The 18,518-nt window shown below is 37.7% G+C and overlaps 4 protein-coding genes across 11 annotated transcripts in view; 2 read left to right on the top strand and 2 right to left on the bottom strand.

The window, feature by feature from the left end:
• The first annotated feature begins 1,121 nt into the window (after nucleotides 1–1,121).
• LOC111490945 (lon protease-like) lies at nucleotides 1,122–8,614 on the top strand. 2 transcript variants are annotated; one of them, XM_023139610.1, is made up of 16 exons: nucleotides 1,122–1,825; nucleotides 2,555–2,676; nucleotides 2,788–2,876; nucleotides 2,962–2,997; nucleotides 3,141–3,234; nucleotides 4,079–4,121; nucleotides 4,331–4,431; nucleotides 4,553–4,617; nucleotides 4,683–5,179; nucleotides 5,293–5,380; nucleotides 5,467–5,610; nucleotides 6,554–7,122; nucleotides 7,318–7,453; nucleotides 7,529–7,597; nucleotides 7,693–7,920; nucleotides 8,104–8,614. In XM_023139610.1, exons 1-16 carry the CDS (start codon nucleotides 1,608–1,610, stop codon nucleotides 8,215–8,217), a joined length of 2,613 nt encoding a protein of 870 aa, XP_022995378.1. In that variant the 5' UTR covers nucleotides 1,122–1,607; the 3' UTR covers nucleotides 8,218–8,614. The 2 variants fall into 2 exon arrangements, with proteins under 2 accessions (XP_022995378.1, XP_022995379.1); XM_023139611.1 differs by having other exon boundaries at nucleotides 1,123–1,825; nucleotides 5,470–5,610.
• Nucleotides 8,615–8,649: 35 nt separating this feature from the next.
• Nucleotides 8,650–10,294, bottom strand: LOC111490946 (RNA-binding protein pno1-like). 3 transcript variants are annotated; one of them, XM_023139614.1, is made up of 2 exons: nucleotides 10,120–10,294; nucleotides 8,650–9,496 (listed from the first exon to the last, which is right to left on the bottom strand). In XM_023139614.1, the coding sequence occupies exon 2, from the start codon at nucleotides 9,434–9,436 to the stop codon at nucleotides 8,762–8,764; it is 675 nt and encodes a 224-aa protein (XP_022995382.1). In that variant the 5' UTR covers nucleotides 9,437–9,496; nucleotides 10,120–10,294; the 3' UTR covers nucleotides 8,650–8,761. The 3 variants fall into 3 exon arrangements, with proteins under 3 accessions (XP_022995382.1, XP_022995381.1, XP_022995383.1); XM_023139613.1 differs by having other exon boundaries at nucleotides 8,650–9,478; XM_023139615.1 differs by having other exon boundaries at nucleotides 8,650–9,460.
• Nucleotides 10,295–15,223: 4,929 nt separating this feature from the next.
• LOC111491347 (probable membrane-associated kinase regulator 5) lies at nucleotides 15,224–16,932 on the top strand. The gene is made up of 3 exons (XM_023140238.1): nucleotides 15,224–16,207; nucleotides 16,299–16,370; nucleotides 16,471–16,932. The coding sequence occupies exons 1-3, from the start codon at nucleotides 15,427–15,429 to the stop codon at nucleotides 16,506–16,508; spliced, it is 891 nt and encodes a 296-aa protein (XP_022996006.1). The 5' UTR covers nucleotides 15,224–15,426; the 3' UTR covers nucleotides 16,509–16,932.
• A 942-nt stretch (nucleotides 16,933–17,874) lies between these two features.
• LOC111491351 (trafficking protein particle complex subunit 1-like) overlaps nucleotides 17,875–18,518 on the bottom strand; it is a 3,850-nt gene continuing 3,206 nt past the window's right edge. For 4 of the 5 annotated variants that reach the window (XM_023140248.1, XM_023140245.1, XM_023140247.1 and 1 more), the window contains one exon: nucleotides 17,875–18,377. In XM_023140248.1, coding sequence (XP_022996016.1) covers nucleotides 18,326–18,377 — 52 coding nt within the window. In that variant the 3' untranslated portion in view covers nucleotides 17,875–18,325. The remainder of the gene's footprint in view (nucleotides 18,378–18,518) is intronic. The other variant, XM_023140246.1, reaches the window with a different exon arrangement.

The raw sequence follows: 18,518 nt of genomic DNA, 5'->3' as shown, positions 1-18,518 counted from the left end.
ATATTAATTAATACATCATTTAAAAACATTGGGACAAACTTTTGGAGTAGTCCCATGTGGTGTGTTACCATGCCACCGAAAGCATACAATATAATGTGAATGTTTTTTTTTTTTTTTTTTTTTTTGTTTTAAAAATGAAATATAGTGGCTAATATTAATTTAAAAATTGTAATATAATTTTCAATCATTATTCAATTGGATTCAATTATCATTCAAATGCATTTCTAATAATGCACGATCCAATAATTAACCTGCCAAGACTTTAATGCAATGCATCAATTTCATCCATTCCTGAATTTGTGACATGTCAATTTATTTGAAATTTAATATTTTCTTGCATGAAAACAACATATAATATAATTTAATTACAAAACTATGCATACCGATATAATTTAATATTTTTTTTAGTACATAATATCAAATATTCTTATAAAATTTATTATGTATATTATAATATAACTTAATTTTAAAATAAATAAAAAAATAATAAAACCCGCTTATGTTCAAAGTGGATAATATCATACATTGTTAAGAGTCGTGATTCCTAAGAGAATTGAATACCGTAGAGAGAGAAAGGAAAAAAGATAGTTGAGGACGAGCGGGTGAAGAAGGAGACGAAAACGCAGAACATTTTTCTTGAGGGAAACGGGAATATTCACATGCGGGTGACACCATTGTAACGAACTTCTTCCGGATCTTATTTTATTTATAAATTTAGATACTAATACTTTATTTTAATAATTTAGAATTAATAGTTTATATTTTGCCACTTATAACGTACACCCTTGACAATTAAGTTAATGAATTAAAAATTAAAAAATTTAATTTTAACTAGTTAAGGCAGGTTAGATATTCAAATTTATAATTTTATATTATTAAATAAAAAAACAATTAAATTGATTTTTTAGACTTTTTGGGAAAATTTATTAAATTATAAAAATGAAATTCTATTTTATTATTATTATTATTAGTATTTTTTTTTTGATTCCTTGTTTCTCCAAAGACTACACAAAGACACAGATGTTTACATATTTATATGTATATAAAAGCACACAGAAAAAGAAAAATGGGAGAAGGAGAGAGAGGAGAAAGAAAAGAAGGGGAAAAAGAAAGTTGCAGAATTGGGTTTAATGGTGGTGAAAGTTGAAGGGAAATGCCATAAGGAAGTCAAAAGAATGCTGAGGGAAGTGTAAGGGCTTTTGGGTTTTGCCTATTTTGGTTTTGAAATTTGGGAACGAATTTCAACGTCCACCATTACAGGACACCCCATGCTATATATAGCTCTCTATAATACTCGAACCTCTTAACACCCTCCCACCAACGTCGTCTCCCAGCCCACAATTCCAATATTTTTCCCTGCTTTTTCCCACCAACGCATTCCTTCCCTCTTTCTGCCAATACCCTTTTCAATAATCCCCTCCATTCTTCCCTTTCTTCACGGATTTTCAACCCCAAATCTTGCAACCTCTTCCAACATCATCATCGAGTAGCTAATAGATGGTGGGATTTTTGTTGGGTTTGAATCGGATTTGTGGGTGAGCTTTTTAATCTGTGTTTGGGAAAGGAGGGGAAGGAGATTTTTGTTTGTGGGTGTGTGTTTGGTGGTGATGGAACAGAAGCACATTTTTCTGTCTGCTTTGGGCGTTGGGGTTGGAGTTGGGGTTGGCCTTGGATTGAGCTCTGGACAAGCTGTTGGCAAATGGGTTGCTGGGAATACCTCTTCTGATGAGATTACAGGGCAGAAGATTGAACAGGAGCTCATCAGGCAGCTCCTTGATGGCAGAAATAGCGATGTTACTTTTGATGAGTTTCCTTATTATCTTAGGTAATATAACATGCTTCTTTCTCCTATCATGAACTGCTCGTAACATCTTTCTTTTCTTTGGTGGCTGGAATGTTTTTCTTGCTTTTAGATTTTGGTTTAAGCTTGAATGTTTCTGTAGGTGATTCTAGAGATATTTATTATTCTGCCCCCTTCCACATATCACCATGTTTGTATTAATCCATGAGAAATTAGAGGTTATGGTAAAACTTCGTTTAAAACATTTGATTCGACGGTATCTACTGAGGATTGGATTCTTATACTCTTGGTGAATGGAAGAGGTGACGATGAGCTTAGAGATGGCCATGTCTTGTACCATTTTTAAAGTCACTATTGTTTTTATGTTTGCTGCATCCATGGTGATCAATACTCAAAATTATAAGAGTATATCAATACAATGGAGTAGTTCATTAGAAGTTCAATGTTAAATCTACTTTGATGTCAGTTTGTTTATATCTTTCAGTTTACGTTCTTGGAGATTGTTGAACTTTCTTGTTCTTTACTTCCTTTGAATCCTTTTAACTATGTTTTTGTACCATATATGAAGAGAATCTTTGAAGCTCAAGTGTTTTTATTCCCATGGATTAGAAAATCATTGTTTTCGAGTTTGATTTTGGGAATTTTCTATGATTCCTCCGTGACACTTTGACATTACGTACCCACAGTCTCGTTTCTTGAATTCGTATTTTCATGTTCTAGTCACTGATCTTTCTGCTCTGATGGTAATCACAGCGAGAGGACGAGGATGCTCTTGATGAGTGCTGCATATGTTCGTTTGAAGCATTGTGACATCTCCAAGCACACCAGAAATCTTTCACCAGCCAGTCGGGCGATTTTGCTTTCAGGACCGACAGGTATGAATTATGATGCTTCCACCTCAAGTACCTTGTAGTAGCAAAACAATACTTCTCAGGGCACAGTATCTGATGCAATCTGGTTGTATTTTCTGTTTCTTTTCCATAAAGAACTGTACCACCAAATGCTTGCCAAGGCTCTGGCGCAACACTTCGAGTCGAAGTTGCTGTTGTTAGACGTTTCTGACTTTTCTCTAAAGGTATCTTATCTACACTAGCTTGTCTTTTCAGTTTTGGTTTGTGGCATATTGAGACTAATACCACCAATGTCTAACTTGGCTACAGATGCAGAGCAAATATGGTTGTGCCAAGAAAGAACCGGTAAGTTCGAACTGCCGACGAACTTGAACTCGGCAATAGTTATCTAGCTGAACTATATGATGCATGAGTACCTCAACCTCAAACCTATAGCTTGAGGAGGACAAAGAAAGGAGTTATTCCTGATTGATGGTTTACTTTTGCAGTCATTCAAGAGGTCCATCTCTGAGGTGGCGTTGGAGCGTGTGTCTAGCGTTTGGGGTTCCTTCTCGATTCTTCCTACGAGTGGAAATACTAGAGGTATGAAAAACATATGTTTTCCATTTCCAAGACAAATGTTCCTCATGTAGGTGACAAGTTACTTTGTCTTATCAAGAAAGAAGGTCTTCTTTTCCGCACACTTAAGATCTCATATCTTTTTCCTTGGCACCTGATACATATTCTCATCGATTTGAATTCTTTTCGTTAATTTTTATCATTTAATAAACTCCCGAGTTTTGTGTTCTCCTTATTCAAATATCCATAAAGTACTTACGTGAGATCTCACATTGGTTGGGAGGAGAATGAAACATTCTTTATAAGGGTGGGGAAATCTCTCCCTAGCAAACGCGTTTTAAAAACCTTGAGGAAAAACCCGAAAGGGAAAGCTCAAAGAGGACAATATCTACTAGGAGTGGGCTTGGGCCGTTACAAATGGTATCAGAGCCAGACACCGACGATGTGTTAGCAAGGAGGCTGAGCCCCGAAGGGGGGTGGACACGAGGCGGTGTGCTAACAAGAACGCTGGGCCCCGAAGGGGGGTTGGGTTGTGAGATCTCACATCGGTTGGAGAGGAGAACGAAGCATTCTTTATAATACCTACTAGTAGTGGGCCCCGAAGGGGGGTTGGGTTGTGAAACCTCTCCCTAGTAAACGCGTTTTTAAAACCTTGAGGGGAAGCCCGAAAGGGAAAGCCCAAAGAGGACAATACCTATTAGTAGTGGGCTTGACCCGTTACAACTTATCTCTAAGGGCTGTTTTTAAGGTTATTCTGACTGATTATAATGTCAATAAAGCTGGACAACAGAGTATCTCTTTAGTTCCTTTGAAGTTCAATAGAAAAATTTGTAGTTATTGATCATCTCATTCCCATTTTCTCTTATAGGCAATTTAAGAAGGCAAAGCAGTACTACAGACATTCAATCAAGGTAGAGTATTCCATGTCTTATCATAACATGACCAGTTTCTCTTCTTGCAATATGTTCGACATAGTATGATGGCAGTCGGGCACGTATGCCCCCATGAAACTTTAATTTTGTTCCTGGCTGCTCATAACCATACCATCAGACGACGCATCACAGAGTTGCACGCTATGTTCTAATTTGTAACTAGTGTCTATATTCATTTTAATCTGCAGAAGTACCGATGGCCCGTCTAATCCTCCAAAACTTCGGAGAAATGCTTCTACTGCGTCTGATATTAGTAGTATCTCATCGAATTGTGCTTCAACAAATTCAGGTTAAATCCAAAATCCTAATGAATTTGAAATCGAACTTTTTAACGACAATTGTGCTGAAGTCGATGATCGAGAGACCGTATCGATATTCTCGATTTCTAATATGGTTCTTATCTCTTTCAGCTTCTGTCAAGCGCACAAATAGTTGGTGTTTTGATGAGAAACTTTTTCTTCAGTCGCTTTATAAGGTAATCCAATTATGAGTTGTTTGATCATTGGTCTGAAAATTTGTCTAATCATTTGAATTGTACAGGTCTTGGTGTCGGTATCCGAAACCAATTCCATAATTTTGTATCTGCGAGATGTCGAGAGACTTCTTCTTCAGTCACAGAGGCTATACAATCTGTTCCATAGATTTCTGAACAAGCTCTCTGGATCAGTTCTAGTACTCGGTTCGAGAATGGTAGACTTGGAAAACGATTGCGGCGATGTCGATGACAGACTGACCTGTTTATTTCGGTATAGTGTCGAAATTCGACCCCCTGAAGACGAGAATCATCTTGTCAGCTGGAAAGCTCAATTGGAAGAGGACATGAAGATGATTCAGTTCCAAGATAACAAAAACCACATTGCTGAAGTTCTTGCTGCAAATGATCTTGAATGTGATGATCTTGGATCAATCTGCCATGCAGACACCATGGTTCTTAGTAATTATATCGAAGAAATCGTCATATCGGCGATATCCTATCATTTAATGAACAACAGGGATCCGGAATATCGAAATGGAAAACTTCTGATATCTTCCAAGAGGTACTCATCATATTCCTTGCTAAGATTAACACTACACCAAAATAAAAAAGAGATGAAAAGATAAAGCATCCATGAATGATGCATATATTAATAGAAATCTGGTTCTGGAGCAGCTTATCCCATGGATTGAGTATATTCCAGGAAGGAAATAATGAAGGGAAAGACACTCTAAAGCTAGAGACGAATGCAGAATCATCGAAGGTTCGGTTTATGTTTCGATAATTTACTTTGGAAAACGTGTATCTTTCTACTTCATTTCACTTAATATGTTTTTCTTTCTTATTTTGCAGGAAGCCCCGGGGGACGATGCTGTCGGGGCGAAGACTGAATCAAAATCTGAAAATCCAGCTGCAGAAAACAGAGGAGAGGCAGATAAATCTGTACCTATAGTGAAGAAAGATGTTGAGAATGTACCTCCACAAAAAGCACCTGTAAGTTCATTCTATACCTCATGGGTTGCATTTATTTTCACCAACCATGAGATCCCACATCGGTTAGAGAAGGGAACGAAACGTTCCTTATACGGGTGTGGAAAATTATCCCTAGTAGACGCGTTCTAAAACCGTGAGGTTGACGACGATATGTAACGGGACAAAGTGGACAATATTTGCTAGCGGTGAAAGGCTATTTCAAATGGTATCAAAGCTAGACACCAGACGGTGTGCCAGCGAGGATACTAGGCTCAAGAGAGGTGGATTGTGAGATCCCACATTGGTTATAGAGGGGAACGAAACATTTCTTATAAGGGTGTGGAAACCTCTCCCTAGTAGACGCATTTTAAAACCGTGAGGCTGATGACGATACGTAACGGGTCAAAGCGGACAATATTTGCTAGTAGTGGGTTTGGGTTGTTACAAATGTTATTAGAGCCATGCACCGGGCGGTGTGTCAGCGAGGATGTTGGGAGCCAAGGGGAATAGATTGTGAGATCCCACATCAATTGGAGAGGAGAACGAAACATTCCTTATAAGGATGTGGAGACCTACACCCTAGTAGACGCATTTTAACACCGCGAGAATGACGATGATACGTAACAAGCCAAAGTGGACTATATTTGCTAAGGGTGGGTTTCAACTAAACATGTTTGTTAATCATAGGCCACTGCATTGCCTTAAAACATTTGATTACCAATTTTATGAGTGACTGTTGGTAACTACCTTGATGCCTGAAATCATTTCTTATGAATCAAGTGTTGCTTTCATGTGATCTACACGATCGTCATGTCTTTATTGTCGATTCTAGCGTTTGGAATTGAGGTTTCGGCTTTGCTACCCATCAGTATCGTTTCACCGAAATTTCAGTTTTTATGATCAATGTTGGCATTTCTTCCACCCCATTGTTTCCTTCTTTTAATATTTCATTTACGTACGACAGGAAGTCTTTCCCGACAACGAATTTGAGAAGCGTATAAGACCGGAAGTTATCCCTGCAAACGACATCGGGGTGACATTTGCAGACATCGGTTCCTTGGATGAGATCAAAGAGTCCTTACAGGAATTAGTCATGCTTCCTCTTCGACGACCAGACCTCTTTAAAGGCGGGCTTCTCAAACCTTGTAGAGGTATTTTGCTTTTCGGCCCTCCTGGTACAGGTAAAACGATGCTGGCAAAGGCCATTGCTAACGAAGCTGGAGCAAGTTTCATTAATGTTTCGATGTCCACAATCACTTCTAAATGGTTTGGGGAAGATGAAAAGAACGTTCGGGCGCTGTTTACGCTTGCAGCAAAAGTCTCACCTACGATTATTTTTGTCGATGAAGTCGATAGCATGCTTGGCCAGCGGACTAGAGTGGGAGAGCATGAGGCCATGCGGAAGATTAAAAATGAATTCATGTCACACTGGGATGGATTGCTGACTAGAAATGATGAGAGAATACTAGTTCTTGCTGCAACCAACAGGCCATTTGACCTCGATGAAGCCATCATTCGTCGATTTGAGCGTAGGTAGGAATACTTTTGTTTCCCGTGATCCCTTGACGAGTCGTAATCTGTGAGGACATGGGTTAATGTAGTGCCATTATCTTCGCCGAAACTCGCCAAGCTCGTTGCTAAAATGAAAATAATAGTGAAGTATTAATTATCGGCAAATCGTTCTTGAGAGACTTGCTGTCTAATCCTTCAATCTATTCCATTGAGCAGAATTATGGTTGGTCTTCCATCAGTGGAGAGCAGGGAAATGATCTTAAGAACTCTTCTTTCAAAGGAGAAGGCTGAAGATCTTGATTTCAAGGAGCTTGCAACTATGACAGAAGGGTACAGTGGAAGTGATCTCAAGGTGTGTGTCCTCTAACTACATGAATTAATTGCTTCGTTCCATCGATCAGCTCACGACCTTTACTTCTGGCAACAGAATTTGTGCGTGACGGCAGCTTATCGGCCTGTTCGGGAGCTCTTGCAACAAGAGAGATTGAAGGATTTGGTAACTTCCATTAAGCTATTCCCACATGAAATGTTTTATCAATCTAAGTTCTGAAAAACAACAGAAAAAGAATATCTAACTTCCATCTTTTATAGGAAAAGAAGCAAAGAGAGCTGAAGGAGAAGGAGCAGGAGAAGGAGGAGGGAACGGAGACAGAGATGGAGACCAAAAACAAGAACGAGAACGAGAATGAGAACGAGAACGACAAGAAGAAGGAAAATGACTCGGAAGATATGGCAGTTACGAAAGAGGAAGAAAAAGAGGAACAAGTGATCATTCTGAGGCCTTTAAATATGGATGATATGAGACAGGCAAAAAATCAGGTGAACATCTGTGTTTCCCTTAATTTTGAGATGTGGGTCGTCTTTATTTACAACTTTGTGGCTCGTGTAACTTGTTTCGTTTCGATGTATTGTTTGTAAGGATTAACCTGGATCTCATAGACATAGTTTACTAGATATCGATTTCGAAATAATATTGGACTTCATGTGTGTCATGTGTTGCAGGTTGCTGCAAGTTTTGCTTCTGAAGGATCAGTGATGAATGAGTTGAAGCAATGGAATGAGTTGTATGGAGAGGGAGGTTCAAGAAAAAAGCAACAGCTTACTTACTTCCTATAGAATGTAGATGCAAGCTTCGTATCTTAAACACATAAGAGCGAGCGGGTATGAACAACATTCAAGGTAAAACAAGATGCTTTCTGGATGCAAAGTCGTGACATCCGGGGATCTCAGGCAAGTTCAATCAACAACAGTATCGTTCTAATGGTATGTCATTTGTTTCGAGTCATATGGTTAAGAAATGGGTTATGGGTAATGAATGAGTTCTTAGGCCAATGTTCAAACCGTTTACCTCGTATCGTTTAAAGATTTTGATTATAATGTTTTCGAGTGCACGGTGTTGGGAATGATATGTTTTGGACCATGAGGAACATACCATAGGATTTGTACATCATTGATGTGTAATTTTTATGTATTTAAACTATAAAGGTTATAGAGTTTGTATCATAAGTGGAAACTCAAGTCCTTCCTAGCAGATATCCAAGTTACTTGAACCAATATATTGAATAATAGAAGGTATCAAGGAAAAAACTTTAATGGACAAGAACTTCAATGAAGTTAACACTCTCCCTCAAATAACTAGTATGAAAAAAATCATAAAAGATCAAAACCTTTCAGCCAATCTAGCAGTAACTGCTCTTAATTTCGAATAAACTTTACCTGCAGGGGAACCTAAAATGAGGCTGCAAAGAGAATCTCTAGCAATTTTGATGTTGGCAAAGGATCCTAATATGTGAATCTTGGTGTCTGCAATGACTATCCTCGTCTTTGTAGCATTTTCAATGGCGAACTTAGTTTTACCAGCTTTACCAGACAATCGGCCTATGGCACGGGACAAATGCTCGCCTCGAAGTGTTTTAACATCTTTAATCTCGAAAGATTCTACGTAGAGTTCATCCACTCGTAAGAGCGCAATGGCGTCAATTATATCAAAACCCAGCATGAAGGCATGGACAAAATCCGCACACTTTTGCAAGTTACTGATGTCTGGTGTGTCTGCTCTGGTTTTCAGTTCGACTTTACGAGCTTTGAGGTTCATACGGATGTCAATTTTCATCTGCTCGTATATTGGGGTGTAGATCTCCATCCATGCTTTCTTGAGAGGAGAGTAGCGATGTGGAGGAACAGATACCTTCCGGAACTGAACTCGGCCATCATTCATTTCATGAGGCTTTAGAGGTTCAAACAGTGGTTTTGGAGGCAAGATGCCGACTTCAGTTATCGATTTACTTGGAACTGCTTCCACTTCCATGGAGATGGGGACTTCAGTAGACTGCATTGTGGAATAGACCTGAGTTCCGCTCTGTAAACCCCCAAAGAACTGCCAATAAACAACGAACTATAGGCAATATTTGAGTGGAATACACATACATAACCAGAGAATAGACTTTTACCCAAATTTGAGCCAAGAATAGTACTCACAAGTGCTTAAAAAATGTTGTTAATTGCTAAGAAAGTGTTTTTGAACACTTTGACCATACTTTTGGGAAACATCAATTCGTTTACTTAATGCTAGCAAGAAGTTTGAAACTAAGCCAAACAAATAGCAAAAATTAGGCAATAAAGGTGGGGCGTGAACATGCTACCAAAGTAAAGTGTCCGTGATAGTCTTAAAACAAATCAAATTCAAATGCAAATAAAATCAATAATACTCCTTAAGGAGTCAAACTTGCAGAAAGCATGAGCTGAAAATCAATCCTTCCCGCTATCAATCAACAAAACATAGTCTTTACTCGTAATATAAGAAGATCAATGTTACTTAATCAACCAGAAATTCAACAAAAATTATTCAGCGCAAACAAACTATACATCGCAAAATTAACAGGAAAAAATCATCCAAGGAAACAGAACAGGAACCAAGAGGAAGAAAAAAAATGTGTATCCGCTTTCTGCTTCAACACATAAGTCAAGAACTCAACTTCATACGAAATAAAATTCAAATGCAGATGAAATCAGCAATACCTGAGTGAACCAATCAACGATTACCGAATGAAAACAGAACGCCCCAGAAAACAATCAACGTGAGCGAAGGAGTGCGATGTCGGCAGAAGCTTGAATCGATCAAGCACCGGTGGTGGGAATGGTGGAATTATATATCCCCGAGGGAGAAGAACAGAGAGAAGGGCGGGGACTGAAATCAAACTCATATATTGTTAGGGCTTCCTTTATTTTGCTTTTATTTTATTTTTCTGATTAAATTACTACTTTGTCCAACCATTTTTAAATACCCTCAATTAGATTTATCAATTTATAATTTTTTTTTTGGGTCTAGCTCTACTCGGACCCGTGGCTCTAATACCATTTGAAATATTCTAAGCCCACCACTAGTAGATATTGTCCAATTTTGCCCGTTATGTATCGTCGTCAGCCTTACAATTTTAAAACGCATCTACTACAGAGAGAGTCTAGCTCTACTCTGACTAGTGTCTCACACCATTCAGTGACTGACCTTGATAACATTTGTAACAGCCGAACCCCACCGCTAGTAGATATTGTCCACTTTCACCCGCTAGTAGATATTGACACAATAATTTGGTTTAGTATCTTTATAGCTTCTAGTTTTGTGGAGTTACACGAATCAGAATCTTTGTCTCCATCAACCCAAGTATTTATTAGACAGCATAGTAGAACTTTGAATGGTCATTTTTTGCTATTGATTCTTAGAACACGTCCATGTTAAGAACATGAACCAACCTAGATAAAATGTTTTGCTTTTGAATATTATGAAACAAAATGGTGAGATTTCACGTTTAAAAGTGAAAATCTCTCTCTAATATAAACACGTTTTAAAATCATAAAATTGATAGCGATATGTAATGGGTCAAAACGGACAATATTTCTTAGCTAGGCTGTTACAAATGGTATTAGAGTCAGATACCGAGAACTGTGTCAGCAAAGACGCTTGCCCTTAAGAGGATGGTTTGTGAGACCCTATATTGGTTGGAGAGGGAAACAAATTATTTTTTTTTAAGGATGTGAAAACCTATCCCAAGTAGACACGTTTTAATAGTGATACTGATTCCGATAAAGAGTGAAAGAGTCTTTCTCTTGTCTCCCGGATTTCATTCATTGACTCGCCAGTAAGTAATGCTTTTAAGGAAAGAGAAACGAAGCGCAGCAACTCTCCCGATAGGGAATCAGTGAAAGAATCTAATCTATAGGTTCAGGGAGGGAAGGTTAATTAAGAAATAAAGGGGAAGGGGCAGTAGTATCAATGATACAAGTCAGATCCTAGATGTAGAAATATAAGAAAGAAGATCCCCTTCTCCATCGAAAGAAATGAGATTTTTGAGGATACAACACATACAAAATTAACCAAATTTGCCTGATGTAGAGGCAATCAAGAAATTTGTTAACATCCTCCCGAGCCATTTTGTATTAACATAATGCCACCGAGCCCTTGTTGCAGCCCGGGCTACTGAATCCGCTTCTTTTTGGTACCAACAATGAGGTCGGATGAAATTGTGATTTCTGAGTTTTGGGCTCAGCCCAAGGCATCCAAGTGAGGCAAATTCATCGTTTTTAGATTCATGTTACTCGTACCCAGCAAGCCACGGGTCAGTTTCAGGACATCCCAATTCAAATTTTTAGGACAACAGTTTCTCGTTACATTAAACCGTATACTACTTGTATTAGAATACCCATAAGGAATTTGACTAAGCAAAATTAAAAACCCTAATTTCCAAGGTAGTTGAAATATGTGGAAAGCACTTAGAAAGCAACCCATCAAGATTAAGAACACAATTAATCACTAAACATAGAAACCCCACCAAACCAAAAGCTTTAATATTTTCTTCCAAGCAATGATATATAGATTCTTAAAAAGGCTACCCATTTTTTAAAACATTTTCAAAGACAGACAACCAAATGAGACAACCCCCAACAACCAAGCCCCACTTACGATAAAAACATATGATAAGGGGCGGAAACATCTCCCTAATAGACACGTTTTAAAACTTTGAGAGGAGAACCTCAAAAGAAAAAGAACAATGTACCAGTCTCCAAGACCAAACATTCTTTATAAAAATGCGGGCAGAGCTGTTACAAAAATATATATCATTAATTGATATTAAATTAAAGCATAGATTAAAAATTCAAATCCTCTCATTTTCAATAGTCTTTATCAAAGGAAAATAAGCAAAATATTAATTGGATGAAAAATATAGTATATGCTTTTTGGATATATACATTGGTCATCTTTAATTCCAACCAAGCTTTTAATGATGCACATGCAATTGTCTATTTACCTCGAGTTTGGTTTCGGTTTTTGATTTTTCATTTAAATAATATAATTGTATATATGTATTTTTCATTTTAAAGTCAAAAACACGACACCAGACACCAAATTGTATGGTCGGAAGCATGATCTAAAAAAATAAGAAAAAAAATATTGATTTAAAGTTTTACGTGTGAAGGCAATTTATTACCCATTAATATCTTTGTTGACAAATTTGCATAACGAATATGAACTATTAACCGTTAAGTTTCGTGGAATCGGATGATCTTTTTAAGTCGTAAGAGTGAGTATAATTTAGCTGTATATCATCGGGTTTGGTAAGAACGTCAAAACTTTTTGTAGCAAAGGAAAGGCTCATGCTTTTCTCATGCATATCCTTAAGGAAGGAAGAAATGGAATGGCATTGGCATCTGCCATCTTTACTTGCTTTTCCTTTGCCCAAAATAAGAGATTTTTTAGGCATAAACCTTAACTTTCTCTCTTCGTTAAAACAAGTGATCTATAATAGCTCAAGCTCACTGTTAGTAGATATTATCTTTTATGGGTTTGGTGGGTTTTCCTTTCGGGCTTCTCTTCAAAGTTTTAAAACGCGTTTACTAGAAAGAGATAGGTTTTCACTTCTTGACTTCCCTTCCAGGTTTTAAAACGCATTCAATAAGGAGAGGTTCTACACCCTTAAATATGTGATCTCACAATTCATCTCCTTTTGGGTAAAAGGGGTCCAACGTTCTCGTTAACACAACACTCGTTGTCTAGCTCTTATACCATTTGTACCAGTCTAAACTCACTACAAATAGATATCATTCGAGCTTTACTTCAAGTGATGGGGGTGTTATTTAAGGGATGGTTTTTGTATCCTTTAAAGCAAATGCTTTAAATCTCCATTGATGTGTTGTATGGGGGAAGGTGAGGAATGCAAGGGTTGCTTGTGGGATGGGATGCCCTTTTCTCTCTCTTTCCTTATTTTTTGGAAGTTCCTTGTCGTAAAGAACCTAATTCCTATTCTTTTACACTTTTTAGGGCTCATATAGCTGTGAAAACCTCTTCCTATTAGACGTGTTTTAAAACCTTGAGAGAAAGTCCGAAAAAAAAAGCCGGGAAAGTCCAAAGAAACCCATAACGATAGCGGTGGACTTGAACTCTTACACATTCAAACTAAAGAGTTGCAACTTGCAAGATTTTATTAGACTTTGACTCAGACACATAGAAATACGACGTTGACTTAAAATCGTTGTCTGGGCAGCGTATTACTCGAGCTATTATATGTCATGTGATCATTGTTGAAACAACTGTTTCAAACTCTAGATTATGATATGTCGAGTTAATGAGTTGGTTGAGTTTATTTGAATAAACTAATTGAATCGGTGAAATAATAACAAATTAAAATCATATTTTATGAAGAACAATGATTAAATTTAGGTATAACTTACAATACCTGACATGTATAATGTTTTAAAAAATAGCAACTTTGGAGAGAATAATTAGAGTTGGAGTTGAGTAGGTGATGTTATCAAATTGACTTTGAAAAATTGAAGTTTTTTAATTTATTTATTTTTCTTTTATCCAATTCTATCATTCCTTTTCCGACAACTGATTAAAAAAAATATAATTTAATTTAGGTATAAAAGTGACTTGAAATATCTGATTATAATTAAAAAATAAAATTAAGGGAAGTTGATTAAATTAATAATTTTAGATTTAAATAAAAGGGAAAAGAAACAGAAAGAAAATGATATATTGTTGAATATTTAAAAGAATAAAAGGAGCGTGGAAAATGGGGCGCGTGAGATTACGAAATGAAAATGGGGCGACGAAGACCGTGTGTTCTGACTGCTCATTCTGAGCTTCCAGCTTTGTAGACTCACCTCTCTCTCTGAACCATTGGGTCATGTTTTCTCACTCTTAAACCATTGCCTCCATTATTTAAAGTCATATTAAATTATGAGTTTCGGTCTCGATTCATAATCATTTGGGAGCGGTTTGGCTAATTGGTTTGAAGTTAAGTGCCTATTTTTTCTCGGTGAGGTTGTGACACCATGCAGAGCCCTCACTATGGTTTTCAACCAAAAAAGGCCCCTCCCCCTCTATGTCCCTGCGCACCATTCACCATATATTCTGTGTGTCACAATCGCACTTTTCTTAGTAGCAAGAGTTTTGCAATTATGCGATACTCACTCTCAACTCTAAATGAATCAAGCTAAGATGATGCGATACTCACTCTCAACCCTAAATAAATCAAGCTAATTTGGATTTGTATCACCTACGACCAGAGCCATGTATGCTCCAGCCTTTGTCCCCGTTTTGAGAAGGTTTTAGAAAAAACAAAGAAAATTTTGAAAGGGAATTTGAAAACAAGGTTGAAAGAAGGTTTGAGAGTCTTATATGGCTATAAGTAAAGAAATAAACAACATTGCTTAAATATCATATAACTCGAGTAGTAAAAATTGACTAGTTGCATCCCCTATAATACATTTTGAGACGATTTAGGTCAGCCTTAAACGTGATTTAATCGAACAGTCATATAAAATCTAAGTGTGAGGAGTTGACGACTGGTCGAATCCTTCGATTTCATAGACATGACATGATTTAGCTTCATAGAAACATAAAATACACTAGTAAAAGCAATACAACGTGAAATCAAGTAAAGGATTTGGCATGATATAGATGTGCGGCCATGGACAACACATCTTGGACGAGCATAAACACCGTTTGTAAAACTTTATCTAGTACGGTTTCAAAGTGAAGTTTTACCATTCACATATTAAAAGATATCATAATAAAATTTCAAAAAAAAAAAAAAAAAAACTAAAAAGCATTGGGAGACTTTAAAAAGAATATTGGTAGAAAAAGAAAAGGAAAAAAGAAAAAAGGCTTACATCATCCTCTGTTTGTTCTTAAAGTTGCCAAACTACATTTTCAATTCCAATTACTGTAAACCAAAATCCCTCCATTGAGGAAACTAACCCCAAATCTCTCTTTATAAAACCCACCAAAACCCCACCATTTTTACCCCTCTCCTCTCTCCTCCCACCATGGATTCCCTCGCCTTTCGCAGGCTGTTCAAACTTTCCGTCGCCGATGAACAGCAGAAACGAGAACAAGATGGAGAAGAAGAGGAAGATTCGTTCTTCGATCTCGAGTTTCTCTCTGTTTCTGCCGGCGATATTCACAGCCCAGAACAGACACCTCAAATTCCCACCAAACTAGGCGAACACATAAACCTCTGTTCCGATTCCATTTCCAAACGGAAGATTCTTCCAATCGAACCCACTTCCAAGCCCCACTCCCCTATTCAGCTTCTCAAATCGGCCCCCAAGTTCCCTGTTTCCATCTTCAACAAACAGAGATCAATGGCCAAAAACAGAGCGTCCGGCGGAACAGAACAAGTAGAACGCAGAGTTTTGAGCTCGAATCTTTCCAGAGACAACAGCACCAGGAGAATCGGAGGTATTTTTCCAGCCGACCCTTGTGAGGATCCGGCGACAACGACGGCAACAGCGAGACGGTTCTCGAAGGAGGCGGTACAGAAGTATTTGAGGCTGATTAAGCCAAAGGTTCTGAAGAAACCCACCGGCTACAGCGACAATCTGTCGACGACAGTGGATTCTCCGGCGAGGGACAAGCACGATAATGGCCTGCCGGCGGGGATTCGGTTGGTCTGTAAGCATCTGGGTAAGAGCAAATCGGCGTCGGCGTCCGGTGGATTGGCGGTGGCGCCCCCGTTGAACCGAAGAGATGATTCGTTGTTGCAGCAACACGACGGGATTCAAAGCGCCATTTTACACTGTAAAAGATCCTTCAACGCATCCACAGGTAAAAACCAACTCTTTAGAACAAAATTATAGCGAACCAAGAATTCAAACCGCGAAAATGCCACTAATGTTGAATTTATTTTCGTGGTCAGAGAAACCTTTATTGTTCTCAAGGTCAGAAACAGCAGCCTCACAAGAAAGGTCAAGAAGTCTATCTTGTAAAGGTATACTACTCATTCCCAGTTCCACCATTGATTATGTAACACAGAGCTTGAAATAACCAAAACTGATGATGATTTGGGTTTCTTCTTTTCATTTTGGCAGATTTTTCTTTCAGAGAAAGCAAAGAAGAAGGGATTTGAGAGCAACCCAGAAGAGGAAGAACAGTGAAACGAAAGAATATAAATTTGTGAGTTTTGTTTGTAAAGGGGGAAATTTTTGGGTGATGCCATGAAGAAGAAGAAGAAGAAGAAGAAGAGAAGAAATGGGTTTGGTTTTGAGGGTTGGAATATGAAAAGGGTGAAAAGGGTCATAATTATTATGAACCAATTTCAAAAGAAATCTGGATTTTGTCTGATGCAAACTCCAACTATTAACCAAAAGAGAGGGAAAAGGGGAATCCTTTCTCCCTTTCTTCACTGTCTGTCAATGTATTCCATCTCAGTCTGCAGTCTTTCCCTTTGTCATTTTCTCTCAGTCTCAGTCTCTCAAACATCTTCCCATTTCAATCATCACTAACAAGTAACTATCCCCATTCAAATCAAAACACCCACAAAATTACCATTTTTTTAGTATTAGTAATATTTTATTAATACTTTTATGATACAATGAAAATGTTATTTTAGTTATGATACAATCCTATACAAAAATAACAATGCACTTTGTACAATGATACAATTTAAAACAACCAAACAAAAGCATGCCATCAACCTATGCATCGACACTTCACTATTGACTTCAAATCCAGTGTCATCGTAAACATATGAGGATGGTTTTCTGCTATGTTAGTTGCTAACCGACATTGTATACCTAATGGATGATGGTTGTACATTGACATCTTTTTTTAGCCCAAACAAACACGTTACGAAATTATAGTACTGAAAGAGATCTAGCTTCCATTGCCACAGCAGTGCAACACAACAGCCATGGGCATAGCACAATACAGAATTAATGCGTCAACAAACTATGGGGGCCTCAAATTTGACCTTGATTTTCCTTCCTTAAGTTGGCGTATCCCTCATTGGGAATCCTATTAACTTCACAACTTCAATGGGAGACAGAGTGATCAATATCAGGAGAGATAAAGTTGATAGTTGAACCAAGAGATAGAGGTCTATCAACCTTGAAGGGACCAAAATCTATTCCTAATGACTTGGGAACCCAAAGGAAGAGTTACACTATGGCAAACTTCCTAAACCACCGTGTGGTTGGCTTGTTGATCAATGAGGGTAGTAATAAACAGTCAATGGCTTAGACAAAATAGTTTCATGCTAAGGTAGTCACCAAAGGTAGTCACCAACCTAGGAATCAATATCCAATGAGTTTCCTGGACAACTAAATGTAATAAGATTAGGCAATTGTCTTCTAAGATTAGTTGAGGTGTATACAAGTTGGCCTAGATACTTGACAAATATCAAAATCTCAAAAAGGACAAAGAAACTTGCATTATTTAATGGAGGTGCATAATAAGGTTGAAACAAATAACAAGATATTGATGAAGAGATAATGGAAAGGTGAAAGCGGTTAAGAAGGTAACTAACATAATCTTCTCCGTTTGAAACCTTTACATTTTTACACAAAGGACTCCTAATGTATGGTATGTGGGTAGATGAAACAAGAAACATAGCTGCATTGCTGCAAATAATATAATTCTTTTTTTTTTTAACAACTTTCGACCACTATCGCAACACCATAAGTCACCACAAAAATGATGGGAAAAAAAAAACATGAAACGAAAAGAAAAAAAAACTTGAATAATTCATGCCGGTGCACTTATCTTGAGTCCAACCAATGGAATAAAAAATAAACTCCCAGGTAGGAATTTTTCGACAAGGAGGTTCTAATGCCCTGCACCTGTACCATTGTTCAATAAATCGCATTCATTCATCAACAAGAGACAGAAAACATTTGACAACTTGAATGAAACAAAAATGGCAGAGCAGTCAGCTACCTTTGATTTCTATGATATGCTCCTTACATATTGGTCAAGACTTGTATTGAATAGCTCACACCTACAGAAAGCCAAATCAAATTATTAATCAAAGATAGTGTCAATATTGAGCCGCCAGGAAAAACAAGAATAACTTTGTTTTCATTAAAAAGAAACTATATCGTAGGAGCATGGAATGTTTGGGGGGGGGGGGGGGGGGGGG

The sequence above is a fragment of the Cucurbita maxima genome, unplaced genomic scaffold (assembly GCF_002738345.1).
Source record: "Cucurbita maxima cultivar Rimu unplaced genomic scaffold, Cmax_1.0 Cma_Scf00016, whole genome shotgun sequence".
NCBI lineage: Eukaryota > Viridiplantae > Streptophyta > Magnoliopsida > Cucurbitales > Cucurbitaceae > Cucurbita > Cucurbita maxima.
The sequence above is the reverse complement of the archived record's forward strand: the minus strand, read 5'-3'. Positions and strand labels throughout refer to the sequence as shown.

Excerpts from the sequence above, each read along its gene's own strand:
- LOC111490945 (XM_023139610.1), top strand. The coding sequence starts at position 1,608 with ATGGAACAGAAGCACATTTTTCTGTCTGCTTTGGGCGTTGGGGTTGGA. Across the intron at positions 4,432-4,552 it reads TTGTGCTTCAACAAATTCAG|CTTCTGTCAAGCGCACAAAT; the intron begins GTTAAATCCAAA and ends TATCTCTTTCAG. Across the intron at positions 7,921-8,103 it reads TGAGACAGGCAAAAAATCAG|GTTGCTGCAAGTTTTGCTTC; the intron begins GTGAACATCTGT and ends CATGTGTTGCAG.
- LOC111490946 (XM_023139614.1), bottom strand. The coding sequence starts at position 9,436 with ATGCAGTCTACTGAAGTCCCCATCTCCATGGAAGTGGAAGCAGTTCCA.
- LOC111491347 (XM_023140238.1), top strand. The coding sequence starts at position 15,427 with ATGGATTCCCTCGCCTTTCGCAGGCTGTTCAAACTTTCCGTCGCCGAT. Across the intron at positions 16,208-16,298 it reads ATCCTTCAACGCATCCACAG|AGAAACCTTTATTGTTCTCA; the intron begins GTAAAAACCAAC and ends TTTCGTGGTCAG. Across the intron at positions 16,371-16,470 it reads AAGAAGTCTATCTTGTAAAG|ATTTTTCTTTCAGAGAAAGC; the intron begins GTATACTACTCA and ends TCATTTTGGCAG.